This window comes from Hipposideros armiger, unplaced genomic scaffold (genome assembly GCF_001890085.2).
Source record: "Hipposideros armiger isolate ML-2016 unplaced genomic scaffold, ASM189008v1 scaffold_163, whole genome shotgun sequence".
NCBI lineage: Eukaryota > Metazoa > Chordata > Mammalia > Chiroptera > Hipposideridae > Hipposideros > Hipposideros armiger.
Genome location: NW_017731513.1, coordinates 1,258,792 through 1,285,015, shown reverse-complemented (window position 1 = coordinate 1,285,015; position 26,224 = coordinate 1,258,792). Strand labels below are relative to the sequence as shown.

General features: G+C 44.2%; 1 protein-coding gene and 1 long non-coding RNA gene across 3 annotated transcripts in view; one reads left to right on the top strand and one right to left on the bottom strand.

Moving 5' to 3' along the window:
• Positions 1-43: 43 nt before the first annotated feature.
• Positions 44-26,224, bottom strand: part of CPNE3 (copine 3) — a 41,822-nt gene continuing 15,641 nt past the window's right edge. For both annotated transcript variants that reach the window (XM_019651658.1, XM_019651657.1), the window contains 12 exons: positions 25,830-25,901; positions 21,988-22,071; positions 20,256-20,345; positions 16,390-16,488; positions 13,839-13,925; positions 13,132-13,191; positions 12,496-12,629; positions 8,582-8,636; positions 8,452-8,503; positions 5,603-5,736; positions 4,274-4,510; positions 44-2,821 (listed from right to left, as the gene is read on the bottom strand). In XM_019651658.1, the coding sequence (XP_019507203.1) occupies positions 2,711-2,821; positions 4,274-4,510; positions 5,603-5,736; positions 8,452-8,503; positions 8,582-8,636; positions 12,496-12,629; positions 13,132-13,191; positions 13,839-13,925; positions 16,390-16,488; positions 20,256-20,345; positions 21,988-22,071; positions 25,830-25,901 (1,215 nt within the window). In that variant the 3' untranslated portion in view covers positions 44-2,710. The remainder of the gene's footprint in view (positions 2,822-4,273; positions 4,511-5,602; positions 5,737-8,451; positions 8,504-8,581; positions 8,637-12,495; positions 12,630-13,131; positions 13,192-13,838; positions 13,926-16,389; positions 16,489-20,255; positions 20,346-21,987; positions 22,072-25,829; positions 25,902-26,224) is intronic.
• LOC109387601 (uncharacterized) lies at positions 5,743-21,978 on the top strand. The gene is made up of 3 exons (XR_002125041.1): positions 5,743-6,089; positions 10,638-10,788; positions 21,584-21,978. It is a non-coding gene; the product is annotated as an uncharacterized LOC109387601 (long non-coding RNA).

Here is a 26,224-nt window from a genome sequence, read left to right as displayed (position 1 = left end):
TAACATTTAGAGAAAGAGTAAAAATAAAAACAAGGCACTATCGTAACATATCAAGAAATAACTTTATCAAAGGGAATTCAAATGGAAGATATATTTAACATCAGTTCATATATTTGTAATGTATACACTCATTATCAAGTACGACATCCAAAAAGCACAAAATAGTTTCTCACAGTCTCAGCCAAACTTCTCGCTTACGTGTCACTTCCATGACTGTCAACCGCATAAACAGAGACCAGGAGACATTTACTGGAGATGGCTTTCGGGGAAACGCGCAGAATGAAAAGGCAGAGAATGTCACATGAAGCACAAGCAGCAAGGAGGCATGGCCACCGGACCTTTGGCTGCGAACCTCTCAGTTCCAAGCACAGGTGGGTGACAGACAGTGTTAGGGGACCACCGTCTGGGTACTGGCACGTGAGAAGCAGCGTGTCTGTTCAGGCGCCGCCACCCCAGGCGTGTTCGTGATGTGTCTGATTACAGGGGGCTTGAAAGTCGGCCCTGGCTGTTTTTCCTTTAAATGCATTTTAAGACCTGATGGCACATGAATGAATGGTGGCACAGCAGGGAGAAGGACTATGTGAATACAAAACTATTAAATCAACATGCGATGGGTTGAAACGTAGAAATTGTACGAATTTTTATAAAATAATTTAGAAACTGTAAATGCTCTGACTCAAAACTGCAGAAAGGTTTCAATTACCCTGATTTGCTGGAATCACAGTTCTTATGAATCACAGCATCTACTGGTGAACCTGATCAAGAATGAATACTAAAAAACCAATTTTAAAAGGGGGCAATTCTAGTAAAAACCAGAATATAAAATTGTGAAGACCAAATCGCTCTGGCAGAGGTGACAGAAGCACTGCTGTTTGGCTCCGGAACTCGAGCAGCCACGACCAGTGTTCCCCAGGGCCGCCGGGGGCAGGGGGCTCGGGCGCTGCGAGGAGCCAGAGACACAGGCGGCCCGGCGAGTGCGAGGGGCTCCACTCGCCCGTCTCACCAGGCACCGAGGACGTGTGCAAACACTTGAAAATGCTTTGTGTGTTTAGAACAAGAAACTTCTGAAAACCACAGCAACACATATATGCTGTCAGCAGGCACATGCAGAACGGAAATTAGGACACGGGGCAACTGGGGCTCCAAGCTGTTGGAAGAACCATCAGTTTTCCCTCCCTGACTGATGGGACGGCCGGGTGGCTGAGGAGACATACCAGAGCAACGGAAAACTGTCGGGCACCTCACACCCTTACCCAGAGGCCAGCAGCCGAGTGCCGGCCTTGACAGTAGGTAGGCGGGTACCCGCTCAGCCCCACCTTGGCCGAGAGCTCACTCATTCTATCTGATCAGACCAAAGATACTTGAGATTCCCGTTGGAGGTCCCTTGCCCACACACTGATTTCAGAGAACGAGAGACATCAGCGGTGCTGCAGGTTTTCAGGCAGACTGAAAGGCATGTCAGCATGGCACCAGGTACATCCGTCCACTTGAGGACATGGGAGAACATGCCACTTTTACTGTAAGGTGTTAAAGATGATTGCCCGATATATAGATATGCATAGGACTTGGCACACAGGTCCTCCATAAACTATCACTGAGGCCATTCCGATAATACGTTTGCTGAGTAATATGTTCTAAAGGGTAAAAATGGGGGCTGGGGGTGGATTCCACTCTTAAGAAAAAGCATGTAAAGTCTACTCTAGCTTAATGCAGCAGTCGGATTTTTTTTTTTAAAGTTATAACAGGCTTTATGATTAATGCAGTACATTCTGGGCTTAGGAAGTAGCACATTATTAAAATGCAAAATGTGATTTTGATTAATAGAGAACCACTATCATGAGTTTAAAAGTCAAACTAAAAATGTTACTTAAAAAAAAGGGGAAAAAAATGTCTACATGATTCTATAGAAATGTACAAATCAATGTATGGGACCTTAGCAAGGAAAGTATAAAAATTGCCCGTTCTTAATAAGTAGTCTTTCGTTAACAGGAAACGGGACTCTGTTCCCCCTTAAGTGTTTGGTCCTCATAGCCTTCCGGGACAAAGTGGCCTTAACCACCGTAACAAACGCCAATTACAGTAACAATGCCGGGTCTAGGACACGCTGTCCTCATCTGTGCGGACGCATCTCCGGGGCGCTGCGCAGTGTGTGGGCACCCGGCATCCACGTGCGTCTGAAGGATCTGGGGCGCGGACAGGATCGGCTGCCCGCGCAGCACCCGACGGGCGCTCCCGGGTGTGAGTCGCCCGGAGGCTGGGCCTCCGCACCACTCAGGCCGAGCGGGCGCTTGTGGCCCGTGGAGGGGGGTGCGGGGCCAGAGTCAGTACCATGTACCTCGAGAAGCTCGTCGCCAGGATGACACCGGCTCGTAGCACACACACTGCGTGCAGCTGACCAAGCACAGCGACCTGAGATCGCATCATCCCAGCAAGTCCTCATGCTTTGTGACAAACATCCCCGCAGCGTTTCCATCCCGCGGAAGGAGACGATCCCCACCACCAAACGGGCTTTCCCCGCGCGCATGGCCTCACTGCAATTACTACAAATCACTAGCAGTCACCGAACGGATTGGGCAAAGATTAACAGCGTGTTCCTCCGAAAACAAGGACAAGAAGAAGGCTTTAAGTAGACACAGGCCGTAGAGAAGCGTTTACGCCGCACATGCTGGGGTGGGAGCACGCGGAACGGGCGTCGCGCGGGGCGGAGGCGTCACTTGGTGGCGGCGCTGTTGGGTGGAAGGAGCTTGTAGGTGTTGAAGTAGCCGACCACCTGCTGGGGCACCTCGGCCAGGACGCACTGGGCCAGCGCCTCTTTGGGAGCCTGTGGAGGAGACAGCGCGGCGACTCAGCGACCCGCCACCACCCCGCGTCCCGCAGCGGGGGCTGCCCAGGCCCAGGCCCGTGACGGGCCTTGGGGTACGGCGGGGACGCGGGGTGAGCCGAGTAAAGCCTTACTACCCGTCCAACAGGTGTCATGTTCCTTCCTGCTCTTTACCTTAAATGGGGGGGTCTTTCATTCACTCAGTATTTTTCATTTTCTTTGTTTTGAAATAATCATAGGACCACAGGAAAATTAACGAAGAGGTCCCCTGTCCCCTTCACCCAGTGTCCTCCAAAGGTGGCACCTTCTCTCAGTGCAGAACATCAAGCCAGGACACTGACACTGGAACAGGTCACAGCCCTTACTCAGATTCTGCCAGCTGCACACGCACTCGTGTGTGTGTGAGAGAGAGAGAGAGAGAGAGAGAGAGAGAGAGAGAGAGAGAGAGAGAGAGTGTCTGTGTAACTCCATCATCTGGGTACACCTGTGTACCCACCACCACCATCGAGATGCACAACTGTCTCATCGCCACAAACACCCCTAAGTTACCGCTTCTTAACCCCACCCCTCCCCAGCCCTCCTCCATCGCGATGGGATGGAAAATGGCAGTGCCACTCTGGAGAAGTGCAACAGTTTCTTTAATAATTAAACAGGCAACAGTCATACGACCCAGAGCTGCACTTCTGGTACTTATCCCTGAGAAACACAGCTTACATTCACACACAAACCTGTGCATGATATGAACAGCAGCTTTGTGTGTGACAGAAACCGGAAACCGCTGGGGATGCCCTGCAAACAGACTGCAGTGCCTGAGCGTGGACCAGTGCTCAGCGATACAAAGGCGCACATGCAGCCGCCTGGGTGACTGTCCAGACGTACGTGAGTGCAGGAGCCAATCCCAAGGGCTCCATACTGTGTGACACCCCTTCTCTACTATTCTTGAGATGACATTAGAGACATGGAGGACAGATTAATGGTTATAGTTAGGGGTTAATGAGAGGATGAAGGTGGGACAGAAGCAGCGTGGCTAGGAAAGGGCGACATGGGGGATCATGTGATGAGGGACCCTGATTGTCAGTGTCAGCGTCCTGGTGTGATGCTGTGCCAGTTTTACAAGATGTCACCATTGGAGTAAACTGGGTAAAACAGTCTCCTAAGAGATTATAATCAAATCAGCTTCCAGTTTGGTGAATTCACCATGTACCTGTATAGTTTTTGTTGTCACACAGGTAAAGATGATATATGTTTTAAGACGTTCACAACTGGTTTAGCAGCTTATCACACAGGCTGCGAGAGGCACACACGTACTCAGCCTGACGCAAAACCGCCCAGTCTAACCAGGGCTCTTCAAATGGAAACCTGCCCGCCTGCTGCCCCCGATGCCACTCAGCTCCTTGGTTGTGGACTGGCCACCCCGTAGCGCGCCCCAGGCCCAGCAGCCGTGGTACTCACGTTCTGGAACTGTCTGAAGGGCACGAACTGGACGATGTCTCGGATGGCCGCCTCGCCCGACGGGGCGCGCAGAGTCCCACCGTCACAGTCGAGAAACTCCATGGCACCGAAGTCAGCGCCCCCCACCCCAACGATGATGACGGACATGGGCAGTTTGGCGGCATTGACCAGCGCCTGTCTGGTCTCATCCAGGTCTGTGATCACACCGTCGGTGATGATGAGGAGTATGAAATATTGCTGCCGAGAAAGAGAAGGGCACCCGCTGAGCAGGTGGAACTGCCAGCAGTAAAGCGAGGCGGAGGACCCTCCAGCTCAGGGGGCGGCTAGCCTTTCGCTCATTTTCCTCAGCAGTCTCGGCCCGGGATACCCTCCACTTACAATATTCTAAGATTGTCTGATGACAAGGACATCTCCTGATAGAAAAGCTGCAGGCTCTTTAAAGTGCAACAGACCGCAAAATAGGGTTGGCCTAAATCCACGGCATCAAGAGGAAACGTCAAAGATTAAACTTTTTGTAAACATAGGCATAAACACGTTGATTTAACTGCAATATTAAATATGTCGAAGTCATAATAAAGGGAGCAAGTGGATACTCCATGAAAGGTTAAATATGGAAGAAGGAGAATTGCTTTTCAAACTAAAATACACTTTTAAAATAAATGCCTATGGTTTGGCGGGAGGTAGGGGTCTTTCTCATTTCTGTCATCTCTGATAAACGTTTTTAGAGAGTGATAAAATGTCACATGAAGTTGTGACTCCATCTTTGGGTCATTTGGGTGTAGGATGGGAATGAGGTTTGTCACAGAGCTGGCGTGCTGAGTGTGTGCTCGGGCCCAAGCCCCGTGCACGCACAGGCGTCACCGTGTTTCACTCCTTGAGCGGCTGTCTGATGTCGTTACTCCTGCCTGCCTCCTGAGGGTGCTGCAGCTAAGACAGCTTGGGCGCCCGAGGTGATGGGTGTCTAATTCAAACCTTCTTAGTACAGGAAGTAATTCTGCAACAGCAGCTGGCATGGTAAGTCTCTTCAAGCCTTAATTTGTTAAGTCTGCCCCCCAAAAAGTGGACAACAGCCATTTTTGGGGGGGGGGGGGTAGAACTTACCTAAAAACTTAATTCAAAAGACAGAGAAGAGACTCACAGGTGTAAGGGCTGTTTTGCTCTCGTCTTGTTCTTAATGATCACTAATTCAACAACAGCAGACGTTACTCCCACACCAAGGACGACCGCCATCACTTCACACTCTGTTTCTGTGTCTCGACAGAGCAAACCCACAGGAACGTGGCACTGGCAGCCAGACCCCCATCCCGCCCCCGGCAACAGAGCACTCACAGAAGCGGTCCGCTGCTGAGTGGCTGCAGCCGCAAACCTGGCCACATGATTGATGATGGGAGAAAAGTTGGTCGGTCCGTAGAGTTTGACCTGAGGAAGGCAGGCCCGGTACGCCTCCACGATGCCCTGGATTCCTAGAGGAAACAAGCCACACTCAGATTCCCGGGCGCAGCGCGACTGCTCATCATCCCCACGCAGCTACTTTCTCACACATACGTGTCCACATGCAGTGCCTTCAACAGTCCAAGGTGCACATTCAGGAGTTTCTCTGAGCTGTGAGTGGGCCACAAAACTCCACAGCTGGGCTCCACCCCGAACCTGTGAACGCTACCTTCCCCCAGAAGGCATTTAGCTTCATCTCAGCTAAATGATTCATTAACCTACAGTAGGATTATGATAATGCTTAATTTTGATGTGTTTTAGGAATGAGACTCCGATGGAAAAAGAACCATGAAAAGAGGCTGCATCATACAACTGACGTCAAGAGGTAAGAAAAAGTTACTGATTAAATGGGGAAATGTTTGCATCTGTGTCCAGAGGCTGCAGAGGTGCCAGCTGGCTGTGAACCTACTGCTGACTCGAGTCGAGGGTTTGCTCAGTGACTCAGAGGTTGGCGTGGTTGTGGGCTGCCGTCCATGTTTGCTTCCGACTCCTGTACCGGTTCTGTACCACGGGCGGGTTTCTGGGCCCCGCCCAGGCCGACTGGGTATTCAGCACAGGAGCCTGGGCAGGGCCCCCTGACTAGCTCTGACCACCGCACGTAAATGGACATGACACCACATCTAGCTGAGCCACTGCCTGTTGCCACCAGCAACCTTGCTCTCCCTGTGTGGTGGGAGCAGCACAGCCCGACAGCAGCTGCTGCCCTAGCCTGAGTCCAGATGGAGAGGAAACAGCAGCGCTGCGCCCAGCCACAGGAAGTGATATGCAAAGCAGGCAGCTGGGCTGGCGGCCTGTCCTAACAGCATAGCTGGTGAAAGTCAAACAACATTCCTGGAGCCAGCACGGGGACAAAGCTTTAGTGCCACATGTGCAGCTGCTGAACCTGCCCCACATTAGACGCCCCAGTGGGTGGGTGGGTGCTGGGAGTCCTCCAGAAATCCCGCGGTACGCTGAGATCAAGGAGGCCTGCCGCCAGAGATGGTTAATGGAAACCCAACGGGCTTCCTGCTTAAAGATGGCCAACAGAATGGAGATCAGCATGGAGGACAAGCATGTACTTGGTTTCAAAGCTTCACAGACGGTCTCCTCCTCAAATTGCAGAGTTCCCATAAAGTCCTCTTGTTACTTTGAACTTAGGAATAAGCAGTCTCGTGACCAACCTTGGTGAATGGAACAGTCACACCTGGGGGTGATTTTACATCACGAGGTGAAGCTATGACTAGTGGTCAGTCAGTCCAGTAGTAACAGAAATAGCATCAGCGTAGGCCAGCAGTGGGATCTTACCACAACGATACACGCTGCAGAAAAACTGAGTGTAACCGCAGCAAGAATATTTCCTCCCATGTCTGTCACCTTAGCTTGCTTTTCAATTTGAAGGTGTACAACCTATGAATTCAATTTCTTCACAAGTAGCAACTACCTTCAGTTCCTCTACTAAAACAGAATTACACCAAAATTCTTTGCATTACAGGAACAAATGAAACATGTTTCTGGGCAAATAAATCAGTGATTGATCATAAAAAAGGGATTCCATTTCCTGGCCCTCACATGGGCTGTATTTTTTCTGTACAGTATCTCTTTTGTTTAAAATCAAACGGATTCTTTTTTTCCAGACTATAAACCAAAAGTAGGAAAGCTGCACTTGTTGGCAGCCCAAAGATGGGCCCATATCATCAGAGTAAATGAACTTCTAAAATGAATTATCATATGATATGTCATCCATATTCACTGGCAATAAATGACACCTAATTACAAATTCCAAAAATTGTTCCAGCGTCATAAGCACAAAACACATTTCTTGAAAAGAGTAATATTCCCAGTTTCAAATGGGTCCAGATAAAAAAAAGGTCACAGCCAGCCACTGGAAGAACACTGAAGGAACACTGCACCGTGATACCAAGTCTCCCAGCAGAATGTCCGTGTCGCTGCCTTTTGGATGTTGTTTAGGACGAGGAGCGGGCGGCCCCTCTGTTAGAAACGACGCGTGCGGTCACTGCCAGGGCCTTTGGCGGGGAATTGGCCGTCTGTCTGCAGCGGTAAGCCGCTGCCCCACCTCCCCTTCCTCCTCCAAGTTTATAAACTTTGTAGAGATTCGGCATTTTTGGTTAATTGCTCAAGGGGGTAAAAAGGAGGAAGCACTTGCATATTTGAAAAATATAAGGAAAAAAAATGGAACACAATGCAGGCCTTCTGCCTCCTACACAGAGGAAGGCTGCTACTGGACTGTGACACTTTGCGCCTTGAGCCTGGCCCACCTGCTACGGAAGACGTTTGGGTGACAAGGAATTTGATTCCAGACACCTCCTTGTACAGAGTGACTGCCACTCTGAGAAGAGTGTCAGAGATCCGTATACCGAATTACTCATTTCACTGAAGGTTCATTTTAAAATCAGCTTATAGGCGAAAACACTATGGCTGTTTTTTAACAATCTGTTCTCAAGACTGAGCATTCTTCTGCTGTCAGACCTCGTAAGGGGGAGGAGCCTGGCCTGCAGGCCTCATCCCCAGTTATGTCACTTATGTCACCACTCTAACCCCCAGCCGGTGCAGCTCTGCTCCCTCCGGCAGAAGGGAAATACAAGACACCCAGAGCCGGAACTGAGTAGCTTTAAATCACAAGAAGAAAGCGAGTAACAAACGCCGGTGAGGCTTTCAGTGTACACTCTCCGTGGGTGTTTTTAACTCACCATTACAGAAGGGGTTGGATGGATCAAAGTTCATGGGGAATTCATGCGAAACCTGAAAAAAGCAGAGAGCACTGAAGAGGCTGGTTGTGCTTTTCTAGGAGGCAAATCTAAAAATGGGATTTCCTCTTACCTGCCACTGAGGAGGTATCTGAGCGCCGAAACCAAAAGCTGGAAACATCTTATCGCTAAGAAGAAAATTTGAAATAAGTAAAAGATTGTTTTTTCAAAATAGAAAGAGTTTTATCTTTACTCATAATGAAACCAATACAAGCTTATTTTTTAAATTTAAAATCTTTAAAAAAATATAGAGATAAAACAAAGATTACCCGTAATAACTGCCAGAGGGGAAAAAAATGTTAATATTTGGCAATTCTTATTCCAAATATTTTATGTACATTGAGGGAGAAAAATGTCTCCATACATATTTATAAAAATGGAGTTTATAATCATATTTTATAACATGTCCTTTTCCACTTAAATACTGTATATTATTGCATTGAACAAATATGTTGATAAATCCATTAAGCCCTAAAGACCACAGGGTTTTTCACTGGTTAACTACAAACTCATGTGGCAGTAAAACGTGAGCTCAGCTGATCTGAGGTTATTTATAGCCTTCATTCTCACCACATAATATGACAATTCATACACTTAGACACAGAAATATGGTCAAATGCCACATAAAACTCTCACGTTTCTGCAGCAAAATGTACGAGTATCTGCCCCAGCGGTTTAGGGATGAGGAAGTATGGACCTAAACACACAGCACTTGTGAATGGCGGGTGCTGAGTGTCCCTATGCATGGACACTGTCCCCATCTGACAGACCCCCAGTGTCCTGCCCCACGCCACTGGGACGAATATGCTAACTTTTCTACTAGGGATACTCTTTTTTTATATTAATTCTTACTGGTCCTTTTTGCATTGAGGATAGAACCTATGTCATATATGTCCAAAATATTTTTCCCTATTTATAATCTGTCTTTCACTTTATTTAAAATATCTTTCCTTTGATAGTTTTAACATTAATGGGAATGAATAACCATTCTTTCGTCCCCTCTGCATCTTACTCAAAGGGCTTGCTCACTGCGGTACTGTGAACAATTCACAGAACGTTCGAGGCTTGCTTTTGATATGAAATGCCTGATTCACCTGAACGTTCTGGAGGACGGTATGAAGCAGAAAACGCCACTCTCCCCGGATACCCATTCTCTCCCTCCAGTAACAGGACACCGGCCACGGGCCACACAGCTCCACCCCTGCTCCTCTGGGCTGCACGCAGCCCAGTGGTCAGGGGCTGGCCAGGGAGGTGTGAGCAGAAGCGACTTGTGCCCCCCACGCACCGCGGCCCCCTCTCCTGTCCTGCTGCTGGACAAGATGAATCACAGCAGCTCCCAGGGGTGGGACTACAGGTTGACAATGGCAAAAGCGCCCTATCAGTCCTCAACTACTCACCTCTGCACATGTACCATGAAAGAGAGAGAAACCTCTATTCTGTGAAAACCACTTTGGTTCTGGGTGTCCACTCAGCAGTTTTGTCTGAGTGTGGACAGAACGGCATCCTAACCTACAGGTATGAGTCAGGAATCCAAACTCAGGTCCTGTCCAGTCTGACAGGTGTTCCCACCCTTTCCCCCCAAACGCCATCTCTCTCAGTGACTAACGTCACACACACACGGGTCTATTTCTAGATGTCTCATCTTGTCCCACTGGTCATGTACTAGTTTCATAATTTTAACTAATATAGCTTTCAAATGTTTTAATATCTGCTAGAACAAATTCCCGTTTCCTTGTTTCCTGAAAATAAAAACTGGCTATTCTGATTCATTTTCACGTCTAGAACATTTTAAGAATCATTTCGTCAGGCTTCCATTGCATTTTTGATAAAAATTTATTAATTTAGGGGGAAGTTTTCTATCCTACATCATTATGACATCTGTCTATCTAAAACTGTGGTATATCTTTCCATTTAAGCAAGTTTCCTTCTTCGCCCCTGGGTACAATCCTGCAGTTTTCCTCCCTAAAGCTCCCAGACCTCTACCTGAATCCACTCTCAGTCTACTGCATCATGAGTTGTGAGCTTTTTCCCTAACTCCTTGAATCGGCGACTGCTGGTCAGTGAGACATGGCGGATCTTTAATTTTCTGTTGCATCTGACCACCTCTCTGCACGCTCACTCCTTGACAGCACGCAATGCTGACTTGGCGTGGACCCGTTCCTCACAGGCCCGCTGGAATTCGCCCGGAAGCTGTTTCACCCTCTGCCTGTGAGGGGTGGCTGTCCCATTCCGCCCGTGGTCCCTGCTCTGTTCCAGTTTTCTGCCTCTGAGTCAACTTTGGTAAGTCAAAGCTTCCTGAAAAGTCATCCTGTACTGCAGATTTTCCAATGCGACAGCATCAAGTTGTGTAGAGTATTAACTTAGGATTTTTAATGTTTTTTTCCTGATTTATGCTTATAATCTCTATCTCATTACTAATACTGTATACATATTTTCTCTTTCAAGGGGGTCAGTGTTGACAAAGATTTCTCTCAGTTTTGTTGAACTTGCAAAAAATCATCTCTTCACTTAATAATTTGTTGGGTTTTTAAAAAAACTTTGTGTTAAAGGAAGTACAGCGTGGTTCAGCTTTGAGCGCGTGTCTGGAGCCACACAGCCCAAGCTCACTCGGTCTCTGTCAGTAACCAGAGAGTGACCCTGGACAAGTGACGTGACCCCATGCCTCAGGTTCCCTGTCCAGTGCAGAGGTGACAGTGCCCGCCTCACAGCGAGCATGAGGACTAGCTGAACACTGTGTGCGAAGTACTTTAAATTGTCCCTGACACCTAGCAGCTAACATGCATGTGGAATCTACTACGATTAGGTCTTTATTTTTTCTTCCTAGTCTTTAATTTTATTTTATTGAAAAGCTCATTCATTTATTCTTCTTGTTTAAGAATAAAAGCACATAAAGCCAGAAATTCTCCTCTATAAAGATAGCACCACTAGTCTTCTCATTACCTTTTACTTCTAGAAAGTCTATTATTACACTTCAATTTTCTCTTTGATCTAAGAGCCACTTAAATTTGTTTTTTTATTTCCATATGGTAAATTTTCTTTAGTTGTCCTTTTGTTATTAACTTCTAGGAGGCAGTTTGAGAGAGCAAACCTCTAAACGTTTTACTCTTTATATGAGCCCCATTATAACTGTGTTACTTTGAAATTTTTATTATATTTCTAGCTATTTTTAATGGAAATACTTTGACACTGTTATGAAACATGTCTGGTTATTTTTCATATTGGATTATATAACAGAGTGTTCTACAAAGTAATTTTTTATTATATTTACTGTGTTTTGCCTTAAATTCTATTAACGCTGATATTGGAATTGCCGCGTTTGCTTTAGATTTCATTGCATTTGCCTAAAAATTTCACCTCTTTAAATGTCATAACAGATTAATGAAAAGCTCCATCAGTATGTAAGGGCTTTTATCATAAAATAATAGGTAAAAACAAGTAAAATTTTAGATTGTGCCCTAACAGATCCAGAACAAAAAAATTACAAATGCAGATTTTTTTTTCTATTATTTAGTAAATCTTCAAAAGGACCTATTTAAATCTATTCAAAATCTATCCATTGAGAATTGATTCAAAATATTTTGCAGCAATTAGGTCACGTTATCCTTAGACACTTGTTCAAAGCCACCATTAAGAAAATAATTTGACAATGACTGCCAAGGAAATAGATATGTTAAGAAATAGTGTCTATGAGTGTTTACAGAAAGTATCACCTGGACTTCAGTCTCACGGATAACATTTCCTAATGAGTAAACCCCAAGGAAACTAGATCAAAGAAACAAGAGCAACTTGTACGTAGTACACCGTACGTGACCACAGACCATGATTACAGGTCGAAGGTAAACACCAGGACTGCCACAAAGAGACAAAAGGACAAGGTAAGATGAGAGACATTTCAAGGAGAAAGTTACTACCCCACCTGCTCTACGAGAGGTCGAGCAGGTGGGACAGAAACTGCCCTTTCGGGGAGTGAGGAGAAGCCATACTCACGCGTCATAATCCTGAATGACGAGGCCCACAGACCAGATGGCCGTCAGGTACTCATTCACACCGTTGGGGCTGATGTAATGCAGGGAGTCGGGAGACCGGGGGTCTCCATTGGAGCCGGTGAAGTCCACCCCAACCTGCAAGGACAACGAGAGCCGTCACTGGGGAAGGTGGGACACCTGTGCTGACGTCCAGAACGTCAGATGAGTCGTAGATGTCCAGCCCCCTCTGCTTCCTAACAAATGCCTGAGACACAGGTATCTCCACCCTCTAACAACTGAAGCCTCAGCAGCCAACAGGCAGCTGTTCCTATTTCCTAGGTGCCTTCGATCATGAATTATTACACCCGTGACTTTAGACATAGGGCTGGTTTCTGTACGTCTGGCACTTAGTATTTAAATTGCTGCATGGTAATCGCTGGGTTGTACATATCTGCTTTCTGTCCCAAGAAACAGATCTTATCAGCAAAGCTGAAAGCTTCGTGATGCACCTGGACCACATGTGTAAGGACACCATACTAAACAGAGTCTGTAAATTTCTTCACAAAGTCAGTTTTACAGGAAAAGGAAGAACACTGAAAATGGAAGAAAAAAAGTAACATGTTACAGCCTACTTTGAAAAATTCAGCGAGTTACTTACAGTAAAATTCAGCTGACATCCTCCCATGATATAGTCCAGGAATGTGCACTCCACTGTGATCTAAAGAGAGACAGCAGCTGTCAGAATCAGGCTGTTCAACGCACAAGGCAGACGGAGAGCTCTGCGGCAAACGCTTTACAGTTTATAAACCGAACAGAACATGATACACACACGGAAACCACCCTGCGCTTGCGTGGAAGACCCCGCCCCACATGTCACGAATCTGGAAGATTTTACCTCGCGATAATTACAGCAATGTTCAGATTAAAATATTAAGGACCAAAGAGGAGATACACTCAAGTTTAAGTTTTAAGAAACTAACAATGAGTCTATTATGTTGAGAGCTTTAATAAGCATCATGAACAAGATTTTTTAAAAACCCGCTTGTCAGTTGTAAGAAACCTCTTGGGTGTTTCCTTCCACTGTCACAGCATCGTTTCAACGGACGCACTGGGAAAAGTCCTCAGTGTCTCCCATTTCATAAGATGTTGGAAAACTGTAACATGCTTTGCTTTTGCTAAAACACTGTCATACCTTGGAAGTTACTTAAAAGATTTCTTTACTGTTTCCTACTCTCTTCTTTTCCCTAAAATGCCCAGATGCTTATATAATTTTCAACTGCCCAAAATTCAAGTGTTAGTTTGATATAAAACATCGATAGAAGAATCGATGATCTCATGACGCTAAAAGTGGTCCAGAGCACTAACCTCACAGTGTTTCACACTGATGACCCCTGAATTCTTGTAGCTTTTCTTCTTTTGTCTCTTTTTCTCATTTATGCATTCAAATTCAATCTGTGGGAAGAAGAGCCAAATTTTAATTCTCACTACCGATATTAGAAATGCCAATGTGAATTTAAACGGATGACCTTTCTCTTGGAATCAAACCACCTACTAATATAGATCTGTTGCAAAATACAACTCTGAAACAATGCCACAATACATTAAGCTCGTGAAATATTTATCAGTGAAATTCCCAAAAGGCACTTCTAAATTACATATCTTTTAAAATAGTTCCTGAGTATACATTTCCTTCAAAATGCTCCAAGTAATAATCTTCCTTCCTTACAATAAAGGAAATAAATGAAATATTACTTCTGGTTGTTACCGTCACAAAGAACAAAACTATGCTGCTTAGAAAAGAAGGAAAAAACCTACCATCAGAAAATAGAAGTACATGAAGCCCTTTCCACTGGGAATACGTGTTAGAAATAGATTCATGTTTGCCTCAGGATCGTTCCTGCCCAGACAGCCTGGTCCTGCCCATACCTGTCATTCCTACCCACCTGTCATCCGTAAGGCTTGGCTCAAGTCATCCTGCTCTGTAACATCGACTACGGTTCTGCTCTTCTCTGATCTCCACCCACCTCCTTAAACTTCTTCACCATATAAAACTTAGTGACATGCTTTGTATTGTCCTCAGGTGTTTCATTTCATTAATTGTTTCTCATAGCTAGGGTATAATGACCCCAAGTTATACCATCAAACTCTCACTGTCTTACCTAATCATTAGAACATAATGGATACTCATTGTATACAGAGGAGTTGCCTCTTCTGGTAAATAGAGAGCAACTAATGTACCCTAGACAGAGTCATTAAAACCTTCTAAGGCTCAAACATGAAAAAGTACATTTGCTACAATGATACAAAACAAAATGAAGTTAAAGTCCGTGCTGGTCCAGGATCCTGCCAGTCTCAGCCATCTCCCTAAATACTAATGAGTGGCTGTGTGGGATGCAGAGCGGCCCCAGTGGCGTTACCCCCTCATGAGCTCACACTGCTGCAGAGCACCCCTAGCGGCAGGAGCCGGGCTAGGCACCGGGCCGGAGATGCTGGGACCCAGCCCTGCCTCCGAAGAACAGGGCCGGGCAGGCCCTGTCACCACAGCAACATTAGAAGCCTTCCTGTCACAAGTGAGCTGGACTGAGGGAGCCTTGGCATGGCCATCAGTACTGTACAGTTAGCGGTTAGTTCACTGTCTTCTAAAAGCAACTCACTGACGCACTCTGAAAAATAACAACAGACTGAAGCCAGGGAAGCAACAATCCAGACCACTCCATACAGTTAGGTCCTTTCGGCAGCCTGCTTTCGTTTAAGTGTTCACGTTTCACCATTTTCCATTAGTTCTGCCTTAAAAAAACAATCTTAAAATGGAATATTCATAGCCGAACTTTGCTGTTGTTTTAAGTGACAGACTGTTAACTCCAAGCATTTAAACCTAGGTGGGGTTTGAAAAGCCTCACCTACATCCCACCAGCATCTCTGTCTAGGCGGCTTCTGGACAGAGAGGGGCTTCATGACCATGGAACAGGGGCAGACTGGACATCTCCACGTGACCCACTGAAAATTACAGTCCCTCTGTTGGTTTAAAACTCATGTCTCCCAATCAGTTAAACCGAATGGCTCATAAGTTTTATTTATTCATTTAGGTTTTCAGTTTTGATCTAAAACCATCAGCATCTTCTTTTAGGTCATCTCGCCTACATGATGAGGCAAAACAGACCCGTCTCACCCGACCATGACTTCCTACCTCTGAAACTCCATGGCTGTATTTTCAAAACTAAATGCTATATGTATGAGCATTATTCTGTCTTCAAGCAGCTAATAAACACTCCTATTATTCTAAGCCAGCTATAACGGGGGTTAACAACTGATCTCATTCAAACTATATAGAAAGGTAAATAGCGCGGATGCAATTTAAAGTTGTACTTATAAAACGCTCTGGCACGGTTTTTAGCCACGTTGGCTCAGACAGAACAGTCTCAGAGGCACTCTTAGAAATATGCTGGGATGCTAAGTAATGAACTGAATGTAGTGAAGGCTGACCAATGATCCTACCAAAATCAGTGCCGTTAGACGGCAGCCTCGTAGTCCCTAATCTGAAGGACACGTGGGAGAGGAGAGTCGGGCTGGGCGTAGGAGCATGTCCAGGTCAAACCCAGGTACTGGGCCAGTGCTATGGATAGCAAGTACTGTGACCAATGAAATGCCAAACACTTTAAAACTAAGGATTTTCAATCAAACCATCTATGTTGTCTGTAGCCAAGACAACCAGACCGCTAAATATTAATGCAAACTCACACCCCAGTACGAATTTTGGATCATCTGATTGCTAAACACATAAATCCACAGGTTTCCAAGCATTCTGTAGTGTAGAGTGAGAACATGGTGAACTGTCTGCTATACCAAGGGGAAAATGGAAGTAACGGCGACAAGGCCAAAGTGCTAGGTATATTCTGACCACAAGGAGGCAGCTTACCGGCGAGTTCCTGGAGGCTTCTTTCAGTTTGGTCATGGTGGTTTGAAATGTTCCGATGAGATCATGTGATCCATCATTATCATAATCATAGCACTCTACCTAGAATTTAGTATAACAAAAATATATAAAAATCAACATACGTGTGTTAGAAAGGACTTACCAAGAAGCGCCCTTCTAATTAAAATAAATGAAAACATTTATTATGCAGTCCTACTTGGAGAAGGAGCTACTTCCCGGAGAAGCAATGCTGAAACCCTCAAACTCCAGCTATCCTTGGGATGGGTTCTAGGATCACAGGCAGAGGAAAAACAAATACTGTTCAATTCCACTTTAAGCACTTTCCAGTTCGTCTATCATGCCCACTGCAAAGGCGGATGAAATCAAAGTGGAATGACACCTCTTTCTCACCCACTTCTTTACCCTGTTACGCCTGCCCAGTGGCCAAAAGCCATTACCTGGAGGAAGAAAGGAAGTCAGTTTCCAAGGCAGCTAAAACATGCACAATTAAATTCCAGATGAGTTAGAATTATGGAAACTGTATTCCATTCCTGCATCTGGAAAGGCAGGTCAGATCTGCAGCTCTGAGGGTCACAGCCCTGCAGTGAACAGGAAAATTCCAGGACGAGGGCGCCCACTGAGAGTTACTCTGTCCACGCGAGACAGATGAAGTCTGGCCTTCACTACGGCTCTCATTAATTTCGCCTCTTTCTTACAGCAGACAGAACACAGCCGAGACAGTATGGTTTGCATGCAGTTTGGTGCCAGGTGGACAGATGTAGCTGAAGAGTAAATATTCATGAGATACCTGAATATCTGTCACAACAAGAAATTCAAGGTGGGATGAACTACGAGCGAGCAGAGGTGCTCACGGAGCTCGCTGCGTAACCAACGTTTTCATGGAGCTTTAGGATTCCAAAACGTTGTTTCAGGCCCGCAAACATCTACTGTGCGCACGGCACACATGACCTAGTTGGGCTTGGGCAGCAGGCAGAGAATTCGATGGTCTGGGAAGATGACATGTCATGTGTGGTAACCCACATAGGGGAACGCTGTGCTAAGGCCACTTGAATCTTAGCGGCTGCGATTGAGAATACACGCCTGTGACGCAGAAGTGTTTCCCCTGGCAGCCCTCCGTCCTGCGTTATCCTCTACAGAGTCATACAAATCTCATAAATGTCACCACAAATGTCAGGATTTACATATGCTCACCTGCAAGGTGACTCCTCTCTTCTCAGTTCTATGAGAAGTGAAATGGGCGCTTTAATAACAGGAAGTCTTTCATCCCATATTCTAGTTCCATTTTTATTCAGGAAGACTAAACACCAATCAATTAATAAAAACAAACAAGGTCTAGAATTGCAATTTGGAGTAACTGTTAAAGAGTTTTTATTTGTTGCACGCACTTTGGTCACTGAGCAGTTCAGACGGCTTGACTCTTGCCCTATGCAAGTATTTTTGACGCTCAATTTTTAAGCCCAAAGCTCTTTTTCTGATTCTAGTTTGTCAGGGGAAAGAAAATTAATGATTTTAATAATTTTTTTTTCCTAAAAGAACTAAAACTAAGAAAAAGTAAAAAACAATCTTAATATTTTAATAATTTTATTTTTAATAGGTTTTTTTTAAATTATGGACAACAGAGCTTTATATTTTAGACTTGCATTCAGGAAACCACAATATATACCTATGACAAGACCAAGCTTTGATAATGCCAAGATTTTATTTAAACTCAGCCTGTGAAGCGCTAACGCTGTTCGTGTTTAGTCTGCCTGAAACTTCAGGGAATGTAAAAATATTTTTCAACTGTAATTTCGGATAACTCACTGTAATAAATATGTAGAAAAGCTCACTGTTGCCCCGTTGCAGGCCAATGTTTGGTGCTAAAGAAAAATGTGGCATTTATAATGCTGGTGCATGTGGACAGAAGATGATGTCATGATTTGTCATTTCATTTCTCAAGAATTCAAAAACCCATACTGTTGTCTGTTCTAAACAACAGTCTCAGTGGTGCTTGTGAAATTGAAATATATGCATATGTACATCTGTGCATATGTATATATGTAAAGAATGCACACACCACACAACACTACACTCGCTAAGGCATTCCCACATGGCGGCATGCGTGATGATCTCTCTTACTCGTTTGGCCTTGTGAAAATAATAATTCATGCTAGACGGATGACACGGGCACACTCACACCGCAGCAAAGAGGTTCCTGGGACTCTAACCCTCTCCTCTGCTCCCTAACTCTACTTCAACCTCCAAGCAGTTTCCGAACATGTGACTTTCTGATACTGCAGAGAAATAAAGAGCTAAAGAAATAATGAGTGATGATGTGGCAAACCAAGTCACGTGTCATCAAAGCAAACTGAAGAACTTTAAGAATGGAAAACACTCATCAGAGGAAACTCAGAAAATCAGTTTACTTACTCTAATAAAATAGCCCTGTACGCAAGCCACTGTGTGCAGAAAAAGTTTAAAAAACATTGTTTCATTGTTAACATATTACAAACAGTCAAATAGTTTGGATTTAGGCATATTTTTCCCAGCTTTTTTTGCTTCTCAGATCTAATGAAGTTTCAACTTACTATTTTTAATGTGAAAAGCAAAAGCTCTAGATTTAGTATAACAATAAAAAGTAATTTTTTTTAATTTTTATGCGATTATTTGAGGCAAACTGATGACTTGCTCCTGAAGTCAATCTTTAGAGCCAGTTTTCCACTATTATTTTGTACTATACATGCCTCTGTGGTATTTGGATTATTTCAAGCTAAAGGCAACTGGGACACTGCAGGCTCAAGAGAAACTTCTGTTCCCCCCTGAACTAGCTAGAAGAATTTAAATGAGGAGCCTGGCCCACAATAAGAGTTATCACTAGACAGGCTTTACCGGCCTGCATGGCAGGGCAGCCTGATAATGACGGAGCACGTGCTCTCCCCGCAGTGACCTGCAGCCCAGGCGCCTGGCCTCCCCCTCCCTCTGAAAGCCTTCTAGACCTCAACTTCCCTCTCTGTCTCTGAACCGCTCATGTATGATGAGTTCCCATACTTATGTGTGAAACTACATTTGGTCACTTTCTCTAGCAAATTTGTATCCTGTCTATTTGATCATTAGAGCCTCTGAAAGAACCATGAGGGTGCGGGAAAGTGTCTTCCTCCCCGACAGTACCTAGATTTTCACTGCTGCTGGAACTATCACGCAAATCATACTTGTATTGATGGTTACAGGACAAATTTTTATGGATCTAAGAAACGAAGCAGTTTTCTGTAATAACAGCATCTGTACTGGGTTCAACAGTTTACAAAACTTTCACTTTCATTAATGTAATCCTCAGTTTTTTTATAGTGTAGACCTTACTTTCTCTAATATATACACATAAGTAAAAAAGTAGATAACCCACCCAAGATCCCTTAGCTGCTTAAAGGGCTAAATCAAGACTTGGCACGTGGTCTGATTCTAAATCCTATGCTTGTCCTTTGCCATCACCATATTCATTACAAAAAAAAAGCTCTGGGTTCTTAAAAGTAACATCTGTTTTTATCTGCAAAGGACACACCAAAGGCAAAGAGGGTAGTTAAAGATTCCTATTCGTAGAGCAAAGGGACCTTGTTAAAAGGAAAAAAAGATTTGAATTGGAATTTTATTTTAAAAAATGAAAAATAAAATAAAAATCACAATGTTTGGTTCAGCATTAGGTAAAAAAATTAGTCAAACATGTCAACCCTTCAAACTATTTTCCTACCGGAGACATTTCCGTTAGTATTCCTAAATATGAGTCCTACAGTCTCTGTTGTATCATTTACTTTCTTTAAATACTAATCAATTGTACAAAAGAGGCGAGTATGTGTGTATGTATAATTTCAAATTACCTTAATAGTTTTGTCCATATCTCCATAGCACAGGGAGTTAAGCGAGATTTTAAAAGGCCTCCAAACAGGATTCAGGTTGTTTTTAATAACCTAGAAAAATGGAGATTCAGAGATTCAGAGTTAGAAAAACATTCAGTTCAGTAACATTTTGCTCCTGCCTTTCCTAGATTCTTGCTACACTCTCGCCAACCATCCTTCATGTCTGTGACCAGTCAACTTTTTCCCTGAAAAACGAGCTAGACAGTATCGTACAACTGTGATGTGAAAACTGTGATAGGTTGTCCCCATTCTGAGGAACGTGAAAACTGGGAAATGCAGCACCCATGGCAGGGTAGCCCTGGGAGGCACACAGTACTGACTGTGCTGGGCCTTCCATTCAGGACACAGCAGGTTCAAATGTGGGGTAAGGAAGGCTGAGACAGAACCGTGCTGGCTGCATCTGAACAGAAGAGACAGTTCTGGTTTATACTTTAAAGGGTTTCAGTACATATGCAGACATAATAAGCAGATAGAAGCAGAGACATGTGTCCCAGCTGAGTCCATTGAAAAGGCCTAAATGCAGCGACATCCCAGCAGCACGAGGACAGCTGGCACTCAGGTCTGGAGTCTGAATACTGCCACCCTCTGAAGGATGGGGTGCTTCCGGGAAGGCTCATTCCAGACCCAGGGCAGGGTGAGGTCAAGGGCAGCTGAGACTCTGCTGTACCATAAAATAATGACGTCATGAATTCTAACATAATGAACACACTGTGTTATAACAATCCATGTGTCTACGATGACACCAAAACAAAGAAGAGGATGTGGAAGGGGAGTATCTGCTAATCCATGTAAAGGGATGAAAGATGTAGGAAAAAATCACCATCTTATAACGCCCAATATAACCACTGATTCTGGTATGGATCATCAATGGATGCTAAAGCACAGGGTGAAATGCTGGAGAATAGGGTGTTCACGCAGCCTCCAAGTATCACAGCACGGACCACTTATTATCTGCGAAGGGGAAACGGGACGTTCTCACGGAAGATGTGGCGGTCACCAGCATAACCACGTAGCCAAGGCTGGCATCATCAGTCCTGGGCAGCGGGACACCGTGGGCACGCACGCACACAGTGTTCTTCGTGACAATGTCTGGTCTGGATCGAATTGTCAGGAAACAGAGTCCAGAATGCCACACACACTGGTCGTGATGACTCAGGAGAGGACCATAGCAGCAAATGCACAGTGTGAACCCTAAGTGATCCTGGACATGTAAAACGTGGGGACACTGGGGAAAGCTGAAGGCGAAGGGACATCGGGTAATGTTACTGAGTCAGTGTTACTCCTTTCAGGTGGGGCGATGCAGAGAGAGACACCTGCCGCGCTGTGTAAAGGTGAACAGTCCTGATGTCTGCAGCTCACATTAGGACGGCTTTGCACAAGGGAAGTATGTGCGCGCGTGCGTGAGAGAACACACGTGTGTGCGAGAACACATGTGTGTGCAGGCAAAATGTACAAGTGTACAGGGCACACATCTTAGCATTCTTCATAGCGTCTGTTTCTCAGAATGAAAATGTTACTAGTAATTAAACACGGCAGCACCTCAGTAACGGGAGCAAAATGAGCACGCTGACCGTGTCTCTGGCTATATGTCTGAACTCAGATTGATATTTTTATAGAAACAGAGTTTTTTCAAATTCAGATTACTACCATTCCAAAGACAACGCCAACCCCGTTTTCAAATTCGGAGGCCCACCTCTGTCCGATGGACCATGAGCCAGTTCCCGTCAGATGTCTGCTTGTGGAATTCCAGGTAAGGATCTGACTTTCCAAATAGGTCCTACATTTAAAAAAACGACATGAAACCACACGTGATGCTTGTTACATGGTAACAGTGCCTGGAGTCCATCAGATACAATCCACCTCCCCCCTCACCATGTCAAGACCAGTTGACGTCTACAGCAAGGCATTTCTGACAACTGCGCATAATCCCGTGCAGCACACCCTCATGTCTCAAAGTACACGATGGCTTTAAAATAGTGACCAACACGACCCATCATCAGTAAGGTAGGTCTGGTAGCTCGAATTTCTGCAAGTTTGGTTTCAGAGAGACTTATAAATACAATATAAATATTACAACTATAAAAACAATACAATCTGTTTGGGGCTTGTTCTCACTGTGGACAGTGTGCGCTCTCACAGGGCTCTGGGCAGTTAGTTGGATGTAAACCATTTCCCAAGCATTCACGCTGACTCAGGGCAGGGCAGTTACCAGCCATCCAATGGATTCAGAGGGGTAAACGATTTGCAAGATCACATCTCTAATGACTGATGGAGCTGAGTCTTAACTTCATATCTTATCTTTCTATGTCTATTCCACACATTTCTTTACGCACACAAGGGACAGATGTACACATGTGGGAAGCACAAGAGAATTACTTCAGGGCACAAATACATCTTTTTCCTCCGTCATTCACCACAGCGGTCCTATACAGCGCCCCAGCACAGCGAGTGCTCAAGTACTTTCATCGCCATCCTCAGCACACGCACACACATGCACACACACGTGTACACACACACACACATGTACACACACACACACAAACATGAGATCAAGTTCTGGAAGGTTGTACAACTCACTCCCAGAGGTTAAACTCAAGTAGTGAGATTATGAAGGATTTTATTTTCTCAGTTTTGTTTATCTTCGTTTTGAAATTTCCATACCTCTTAGAATATATTGCTTCTCATTTGTCAAAATGAAAGGGCACCTGCTCGTTAACTCCACAAAAATCATGCAGCTGTGTCCCTGCACTGAAGATTTTTCAGTCCGGAATTAACCTCTGTACTAAATTAAGAACTAAGATAGTATCATTTCCCTCCACAGTACAATTTAATGTCAAGCTGGAGACATACGCGGTACAGTAAAAAACAGAGGCTGTGCAGAACTTTCCAAAGCTAACCTTATCTCTAAGAAGAACCGCAAGGTCATGTACGTACTAAACCTCTCTGTGCCCCATTCTATAGTAACAGTGTTATGCATAAGGAAATTGACTTTTCAAAAACACATTCACATGCCCCGTCTCTTATCCTAGAAATAAACCTATGAGAAAGACAGGATAGCAATGTTACCACTTTGAAAGTCAGAAAACAGCCCTTGTTTGAAAGTTCATGAGTTGTCAGTAGAACAACACTAAGAATTAAAAGTCCCTGAGTCAGACCTCCAGAATATGCTAAGTGAAAAGGGCCAGGTGGAGGAAAGGCTGCACATGGTGTGATCCACTTACCCAGGGGCTGGGGACGGGGAACCGAAGCGCAAACACAGATATGTGCATACGTACATACTCACGTATCTATATAGACACACACATACACATATGGATATACACACAGAGACATAGGCAAACATACACATGTATATGTACACACACACAAATACAAACAAAAAACCTTACTTTTTTTTTTTTTAGGAAATTGAAAGATTAAACCATAAAATGTAAATTAAAAAAAAAATTTTACCTATAGGAAGGGAAGAAGAAAAGAACAGAGAACAGACAGGGAAAGAAGCTAAATTTCATGAATAGACTTTGTCTTGGAGATTTGGCTGTAGAACCATGTAAATCTTGCATGATTATAAAACAAATTTAAATCAAAGTTTTTTCAAAAAAGTAATTCCTAAATATCAAAAGCAGAATTCAACTATGTGTCAATGTGTCAGCATAACCATTCAGAGAAGAATTATTTCTTTAAAACGTTAAGAATTTGACTGAGTGGAATATAACTCTAAGAACAAAAAGAACATCAAGGAAAGCTCACAGTGTTCTCAGGAAAAATATTTTAACCTTAACATGCATGTGTTCATTCAGAAATATTAGAAATTATGTTAAGAGAAGACAGACAGGCAATTATGTTAATATCATTGGGAACCAAGATGTTCTGCATAAGAGGAAGAGGTGTAAATATACAGTTAAAGAAGTAAAGCCTCATAATTCTGTACCTGAGTTGGAAACAGTTATGTAAATTTATAATTTAGTTTTTCTTTAAAGAAAAGGTCTTCCCTATAACTGTCTACTGAAAATCCTATGAACAGTGAGCGACAACAGTCAGCACACAGTAACAGCCTTGCCCCAGGCTGTGTTCTCTGAGGCCAATCCCCAGGCGGGGCTGAGACCGGCTAGAATGAGCCTGGGCAGCTGTCACCCACAGCAGGGGAGCGGCCCAAAACCCGTGGGCTGTGCTAGATGGTCTCGGGGACAAACTTAAAGAGGTTCCCAGGCCCGAGTTGGAATTCTTTGAGCACTAACAAGAGTCAGTCGATAGGGTTCACAGCAGTACTACAAATAAAAGACAACACACAAACACAGGCCCTCACTGGTCACTTTTAGAGAACAGTAGGGAGCCAACTTTATATATTCTGAAAAAATGGTAAATATAGGGGAAAAAATCAAACGTTTTAATTTGCCTTTCTGTACAAACTGTGTCTCACAATAAATAAATACTCGATGTGGAGAAGAATACTTCTCTCTGTAGAAGGACTCTCACTGATAAATGACAGCGTGAGAATCCCACTATTCTCCAGACCCTTAATAAAATAATGTATCTAGGTAGTTATCAGTGGTGACTAACATCCCAAAAGACACAACTCACCAGTGTGAGCCTCCTGATGGAATTAAGGGCCACCGCCTATGAAACTGTCTGACCAACAATTCAAAATACCATCAGAGCATACCTCCCGACTCAGTGACCAGCTTACAGAAATCAGGAAACAAAGGTGGAGAGAAGAGCATGTGGAATGACAGCAGAGATTTAATCACCTCGCACTGACTGTGGGAACTTCTACAGGAGAAAGGAGTCAGTTTCTTTATTGAATAAGTTCCATGAAGGATGGGAGGATGGATGGATGGACGGACAGACTGATGGATGGACGCATGATGGATAGATGGATGGATGGATGACGGATGGATGGGTGGACGGATGGACGGACAGACTGATGGATGGACGGATGACGGATAGATGGATAGATGGATGACGGATGGACGGATGGATGGATGGATGGATGGACACACAGATGGATGGATAATGGATAGATGGGAGAGAGGGACAAATGACAGGGAATGACGGAGGGAGGAAAGAAGTAACAGGAAAGCGGGAATTTATAGATTAAAAAAGGTTTCAGAGACATAGTAACCAATTATATTTTTAAGAAGTCTTTAGAGATACACCAAAATATTTACAGATAAGATGATACGATGTCTGGGAGGAAGGAAAGTAGGTGGGTAGAGATGACACAAAATTGGTCGTGAGCTATAGTTGTATAAGATGGGTGATGGGAACACAGATTTTTTAAAATACTATTCTATTTTTGTATATGTTTTCATTTTTCCAAAATAAAAAAAAAAAAGTCCGTGGGTACCAGTCTAAGAGGTCTGCAAACATGCAAACACACACACACACACACACACACACACACACACACGAAAGCAGAATTTGGCTTGATGGTTAGATGGTGCAGTTCCTATTAATTGCCTTCTATCTCCTCAAACAGGAATGAAAGTGAGGCAAAACAGGATATCCTGGTTGAACTCTGCATCAGCTACCCACCTTATTATCCAGTTTTCTTGCTTCCATTTCAAACAAGACCACCCGGTTATCCTTTATTTCTTCAGCTGAAATCTATGAGTAGATAAGGTAAGTGAAAGAAAGTATGTCTTAGAGATTCTGATAAACACAGGAAGTAGTGATTTATTCTGTTATCTAATAGTATATAAAGTCTAATATAAACTGAATTCTAAAATGTTTAACAACTACAATGTACAATTATGGAATTTATCATATCTTTTATACATGTGAAATAAATATTTTCCCAAATAATGCCAAATCTGCATTATGCAACTTCCTTTTTAGATGCTGTTGACCACACTGGGTCGTCCCCATTCCAGTGAAAAATCACAGCCCTGGGAACGTTCACAGCACTGAGACCTGTAAGTAAATCACTC